Below are 7,320 nucleotides of genomic sequence, written 5' to 3'. Positions count from 1 at the left end.
AGGTCGTTTCGAGACTTGTAGATTTTGTTTGACGCCGTTCGAGAGTTGCAGGCCTCGTTTGTGTACTATTGGAGGCATGGAAGGTCAAGAACATGCATCTCACACTTGGTCAGTGAATGACAGGAGCAATATCAAAGTCACAGAAATTGCCTCTTGTTTGGGCTATCATTGCAATACAGAAGAACACAGAGTTACTTGTACTTTCAGATTGCTCACGTTTACATTTACTACTTGAAGTACGATCAAAACGCCTTGGTTTCATTGTTTACAATTACATTACTGTAACTTTCGATGTAACTCATTTATTTTGCTCGTTAGTAATCATACATTCCTTATTCTACTCCTTGACGAATCGCAATGATTTAATGCCCGGTGTTTTCACCGAACACTGAATTTTTGTCCGGACAGAAATTTGTATGTCAACACGCTACTGACACTGGAAAACATGCGTTTGGTTGGCAAGGCTAACACTTTATATTTACATCATGGTAGAAAAACGACAAAACATATTCGTTTTGACCACCAAAACGTCAAAAACTATCACAAGTTACAGCCTTGGAAGTTTAATCCTTACGCACCAACTGTGTGACTATAATAGTGGCTATAAATCCGTGGCTGTGTACAGAACTGAGTAACAGGCTCCAGGCAGTGCTTAGCTCATCACCAAAGGAAAACGACACTAATTGACGCTATATATCACCGGTGGTTTGCTGCTACTGTCCAATTTTATCCTCGGTGGATCGCTCGGGACACGCTGACGGCCACAAGACATATAGCAGACACATTTTCCGCGAGTTAAATTTATGGTAGAGACTGATACTGTCGAAAGGCGAAACGACGCAATTGAATACCTAAAAGTGACATTTACACAAAGTTCTGTTGAAAGCTGTCGCTGTTTGCGACTGCGTTCCTATTACATATAATTGGAAGTAATTACACTTTCTGTACATAAAAGAGAACAAGCAAAGATATCATGATCCTGTTGTATGGTTGTTCATACGACGAGTTACAGAACAAAAGATAGCGTCATGCCGATTCCTATATCAGAGAGTAGATCTCGACTGATTTCTATTTCGACACTCGATGAAGGTTCTACGCATCGTATATAGAATGAAGAGCATCGTATGAGGTGTGAAGTACAAGCACATGAGCCAACTCAGGCCCGACTTCCTTTGTAAATGACTTACTGGTATTTGATTTGGCAAGTTGATTGAATCTCGCCCAATCGATAAAAGTGATCACAAAACAAGTTACAAATTGAAACGTATTGATATAATCGTGTGTAATTGACATAATTGCCACAAATCCATTTCAAATTACAGTTTCGAATACAATACATCTACTAAAAGACGAATCACAGAACCCCTGGCATGCCGTTCGACTACGTACACAGGGGAATACAACTGTCAACACGTACTATGTAATTGAATTTTCTATGTACAACATATGCAGTATCGAAGGTAAATATGAAAAGTTAAAAGCCATTGGTTTGCATTCAAACCCAATGTTTATGAAACGATTACCGTTATCTTCCGTACTCGGTGGGAGTGACTGGTCGCGGAGAGGGGTGGGAAAATCGGCACGCTACACGAAATGTTCGTCCGCGTCCTCGATATTCACTTGGAAAGTGTTGTCGTTCAGCGAGTTGTTGTACGGCTTGGCGAACGGATCGTTGCCGTTGCTGATGACGGTGTTTGTGACGCACGTACTGCGGGAGATCTCAGACAGCTTGCGATTGCGAGTGGAGGTGAAGCTGACACCGCGGGATCGATCAACCTCCATCGGCCTGCAACCGAAGCCTTGGGCGAACGCACGGCGGTAGCGGGAACAGGTGATGTTGTAAATCATTGGATTTACGGCTGAGTTAAACATCAAGATAATGATGAATATGTCATTCCAACACCACAAGAGATCCACAAATTCTTCGTCATCCGTGGCGAGGAAGTGAAAGTAGGCGAGAAAGTACAGAGTGCGCGGGAAAAGGCAGACGAAAAACACAATCGCCGTGACAACGCAAAGCCGGACGACTTGAATTCTGTCTCGCTGGATTTTCTTTGCATGCTCGAGTCTTCCGGACGACACGTGCAGTCGACGGATGATCAGCGCGTACAGTACAGAAACTACAGCCATAGAAGAGAAGTACAGCAGGGTCATAATCACCGACGTGGCCCACCAAACGGCAACTTCATTGTAAGAACTGTAGTCGAAATAACAATGCAGCGTATACACAAAACCATAGATCATTCCCAACACCCAGAGGACGACGATCAGCGGTATGATCCTAGTTTTCTGGCCGAGTCCACGTGTCTTGTAGAACACCGGTTTGCAGATACCTAGGTATCGTTCGATGCCGATCGTCAAGATCGTCATAATGGACGTTGTGTACACGCCGGTGGTGAGTGTACCCTTGACACACCTCACCTTCTGCCAGTTCTCATCATCCGCTGGTATCCAGGACGACCGCAGTGTGATGTGAAACAACAGATACACGAGATCGGAGACGCTGAGGCTGATCAGAAGGTAGTTGGTAGCGTTCTGCAGTGCCTTGACACGGGCCGTGACGAAGAGAAACGACAAGTTTGAAATCACGCCAACGATGCCGATTAACTCTGTGACTGTCACAACCGTCACTTCATTCATGAAACATTCGATTACGCTAGTTGTTGTCGTATTGTTCGTGGTAGCCATGTCCAGTCTGAGTGCGGACCAGTGATCTCAGTGTTTCGCTTGACCGGTCAAAGGAGCACACTTCTGTGAGTAATGAAGTGTTCTGCTCGAGTAATGTATACAGTCCGACGCAGGTGTCAGTTGCCTTTCCCGCTATGGTCCGGGTCGTCGGAGCAAAGCTCGTCAAAGAAATTCCTTGGGTTGAATTACACCCAAATGCCGTGTAGAGTCACCGGGCTGGTTTCACGGTGTTGGTCATATCGATGAGTGGGGAACGCTGACGTAATCATACACCGCTGAATATTTCCACAAATCCTGCACGGCCCACTTACCCACATGCAAACTGATAGGTGAGTGCGTTACACGAGCAACGTCAACAACAGAGTGATTCCCGCATGAAAGATCATACACGCACCAATCCTTATCGAAGATGGATTGCATATGAAAATCCTGGTGAAAAGTTCTTCTCCACCGTTACAAAGTTGTCAACTCTTGTCGTTGTACAGTACCTGTTGAACAGCGGCTTTGGAGTACGGCCGTTCAGTCTTCACAGTGTTGCTTCGGTCGGTCGACTGACACAAAAGAAGTATCCCGCCAGTTATTGTACGATCAGCCGATGACAAGCCTTTTAAACAGACTACGTGGGCTGTGCGGATGTTTCCCGCCCTCTACGTCGGTAGAAACGTGTCCAATAGCGACCGAGATTGTCATGCTCGCACAAGAGGTACATACACCCCTGGTCCAAGTTCCTCTATAGAAATTAATTTCACTTGTTTACGAACAGTTTGTTGTTTTGTTTTGTTTTTTTTGTTGACAAGTTCAATGCGTTCTCTGCTTCGCATCGTACTTGAACTCTCTGGGCTTCACGATGACTGAGTCTGAAGTTGTAGGGAAAAAAACACTTAAAGATCCAAGACTGAAGCGATTTATACTATATAAGGGACTGGTCAGTTTCTTTTGCCTGGGGGGAAGGGGCGGTGGATTATTTTTGGCCGACGTCAAAAAGTGGCTGATCCCCCTTTTCCAATTTTGAAAACAGGGTGACCCCCCTATTCCAAATTTCGAAAACAGGGTGACCCCCCCTGCACGCGACAACTGTAAAACAAAAGGTGGACACAAATTTTATATATATATATATATATATATATATATATATATATATATATATATATATATATATATATATATATATATATATATATATATATCATATATATATATATTTTAACAGTCATTCTGTGTTTTAAAGAAATTGTTGACATGTCACTTGTAAGATATGAATTTCAAAGTGTTAATCTTAAAGTTTGAATACAGTACATTTTGAATGAGCTGTGAATGTATTTCACACTTTCTATGCTTAACCAGATGTCCTGAACTGTTGTACAGAAATTGATGTCAATCATTAATATCAAAGAGGAAATAGCAGTAAATCAAAAATTTTGATGGGTGTTAAGACTTGCCAGCCTTCCAATTAAATCTCCTGAGGAGCCATAGAGAGGCATTTTAGCCAAATCTGATGTGTGCAGTGTCTGAGATGACCTTTTCTTGTAACATTTAAACCATAAAAGCACAGCTAATAATGACAAAAACTGCCTTTTTAACTGTTATTTTGGTCATAAAAAAGCATCATTCTACAGAAAACCTGAGACACAAAGGAAAACAGTAGCATCAATGAGAACGAAAGATATCTTGTCATTTTTCTATCTCTAAAATAAGTCACTGTATCAACGTGAAATATTTATGCATGTTGCTTTCTCATACTGAATTCTCATACAGAGAACAGAAAAGTATCAGGAATTTGTCTTGCTTATCATATGAAATGCATATTTCATAACGGTACACTTTCACTTAGCAAACATCAAGATATCTCTGGCATATATCTCTGATTTATTAAAGTATGGCGCCCGAAGGCCGCGGAGAAAAATATGAAACATCCTGATATCTCTGATATATATGTCTTGTATATTAAAGTCATGCACAGGAAGGGCGTGCTGAAAAATGTCTGATATATTAAAGTAATGCGCTTGAAGAGCATGCTGAAAAATATTGAACATTCAGATATCTCTGATATACGTATGCCTGATATGTGGAAGTTGGGGGTGCTGAAAAATATGTCTGATTATTAAAGTTACGCACCCGAAGGGCGCCGAAAAATGCAACTGAATGATGAAATTTGAGGCTGACACGATGCATTTTAGGCAATGATGAGCCTGTGTTGAAATTCAAAAACACACTGACCCCCCTATTGGGCATTTCAAAAACATGGTGACCCCCTATCACCAAAGTCAAAAACAGGGTGACCCCCCAGGCCGAAGAAACTGACCAGTCCCTAAGGGATCGCGGCTACTGTGCGTGGCCTTGCTACGATGCTAAATAATGCACACTGCGTCTGTATTGAGTCCACTTCAGTGTACTACAGTGTATACACGAGATTGGTTTTTATGGAGATAGTGAATAATACATCACTACAAAACAATGCATTCGCCGCCCGAGGGTTGTTGGCATAGCGCCGTTGCGGCTTTCATGTTTTCCTTTGTAGCTATAGGTGGAGTAAAATCACCAACACGGTCGAGAACAATCCCTTTTGGCTTTCTCTAGATATTGACAGTCTAGTGTAGTCTGCCAGCGTCAAGTTTGCGTGGTCTCAGGCTCACGACAGCACCGTTGAAGTTGGCGGCAAAGATATTTAATTTCACCAAACGGGCCCCTGAACTCGGATCTCATGGTCAGCCTTCTCAAGATTAAATTAACCTTCGGGCAAAATGTTTGGGATAGTCTTAACCAGATTGATAACAATTCGCCATGTCATAAATTCTTCTGATAAAGTAATGATCTGAACCAGAAAACAACAATGAGAACTGTCTCTGCCAGCATGTGACTCACCGCTTCTTCCAGATGTTTGCCGAACGAAAATCTTGCCGTGACCTGTCAAAAATGTTGCAGAGGGCGAAGTACTTATACCACAGGCGACCCAATAGGTTCTGAGTTTTTCACACTGTTTTCTTTATCATTTTCTCTTCTTTCTTCATGCTCTGAATGTTCGGAATAAATGAAATAAATGGTTTATATAACCTAACCTAGCCTCTGTGACTCTTTATTTATTTTACACTCCATTACAAGGACGTATATCTCTCATACACACATGCTGTAATTAATTCGTCAACACAACTAATTTTGCTAATCCGTGGACTTATCAGAGGTTGGTCAACATCGGAAAGATAGTGATGTTAATGAAAAAGGAGAAGGTATGAAGATCTTTAGACTTGGTTCAAGTCTGTGATTTGTGAATGTTTGAGTGGAGTGAACGCAATGATTTGTATTTTGCTTCCATGTGAAACGCGCGCATGAGTGGACGCGATGAGTAGGGTGAACGCGATGAGTGAAGTGAACGCTATACAGCGGAGTTTCACCCGGAATCACAGACTTGGCTTTCTTGCAGGGTTTGCGTTGCTATAAATTATTCATAAATGACGTTTTCGTTACTCATATATTATTCATAAGATGACATCACTAAATTTTACACATTGGGAGGAGTTACCAATTGACCCAAACGAGACGTGCATAAAACTCACATGGCGTTGTTGACAAAATGTCGAGTGCGATCACTCCCATAAAAAGTCAGCACAACCTCTGTTCTATCACCGAAAACGCGTGAAAATATCTGTATTGTTTGTGGGGCCAAAGTTACAAAATGCGAAGATCGTGGCCGGTTATTCAAGGATGGAAAAAGACACCGTACGCGTCCTTACAGTTGTAGCCTGTTCTCTTACGTGCCCAAAGCGATGGAAATCAAAACAATGTGGAGCGACTTCGTATGTCAGTGATTTTCCGCTGCCGGTTGGTGCGCAGACGAACACATCTTTTCCCTCAATGTAACTCTCCACAAGCTTTCTTTGGTAATCTCGCATGATTAGCGGTGGTCGACCAATCAGTTGTAAAACGCGGTTGATGTACGAACTTGATGCTATTATTCGCCCAGATATAAAAAGCACTCGATGTCTAGCTTTGCACGCGGAGATGACAACAAACTTTTTAATGCATGCAGAGGTTTATTAGTAAGCGTTCTTCTTATTGGCCAGAATAACGGCGGGGGCTGTCAATCATTTTGTATTTGTTCTACGTCACTGTGTACACAGTCCGTCTCACCGCCTGTACTTTGCAAGAAGTCCAAGTCGGTGAATCCGGCAGAAACTAACTCACTACTGCGCAGACTCAAACGTGACGCATTCAATCGCCTGGAAAACCTGGCGTGAGCTGCCAAATTCCGGATAGGTTTGTACGAAATAGGAGAGACACAAGAGAAACTATTATAGATGATTTTATTTTTTTTAAATTCACCGACTTGAACCAAGTCTAGAAGATCTTGGGAAACATGTCCATTTTAGTAACCATTCCTATCTTTCGCGATGTTGACCAACCCGTAAAATCCCTGATAAGTCCACGGATTAGCATAATTAGTTGTGTTGACTAATTAATTACAGCATGTGTGTATGAGAGATATACGTCCTTGTAATAGAGTGTAAAATAAATAAAGAGTCTCAGGTTAGGTTAGGTTAGGTTATATAAACCATTTATTTTATTTATTCCGATCATTCAGAGCATGAAGAAAGAAGAGAAAATGATAGAGAAAACAGTGTGAAAAACTCAGAACTT

At 41.9% G+C, this 7,320-nt stretch overlaps 1 protein-coding gene across 1 annotated transcript; it reads right to left on the bottom strand.

The window, feature by feature from the left end:
• Positions 1-256: 256 nt before the first annotated feature.
• LOC139135515 (neuropeptides capa receptor-like) lies at positions 257-5,625 on the bottom strand. Its single transcript, XM_070702927.1, has 2 exons — positions 5,551-5,625; positions 257-3,545 (listed from the first exon to the last, which is right to left on the bottom strand). The coding sequence occupies exon 2, from the start codon at positions 2,686-2,688 to the stop codon at positions 1,585-1,587; it is 1,104 nt and encodes a 367-aa protein (XP_070559028.1). The 5' UTR covers positions 2,689-3,545; positions 5,551-5,625; the 3' UTR covers positions 257-1,584.
• Positions 5,626-7,320: the final 1,695 nt, after the last annotated feature.

The sequence above is a fragment of the Ptychodera flava genome, chromosome 6, assembly GCF_041260155.1.
Source record: "Ptychodera flava strain L36383 chromosome 6, AS_Pfla_20210202, whole genome shotgun sequence".
In the NCBI taxonomy this organism is placed as follows: Eukaryota; Metazoa; Hemichordata; class Enteropneusta; family Ptychoderidae; genus Ptychodera; species Ptychodera flava.
Note: the sequence above shows the minus strand (reverse complement) of the source record. Positions and strands in the feature narration are given on the sequence as shown.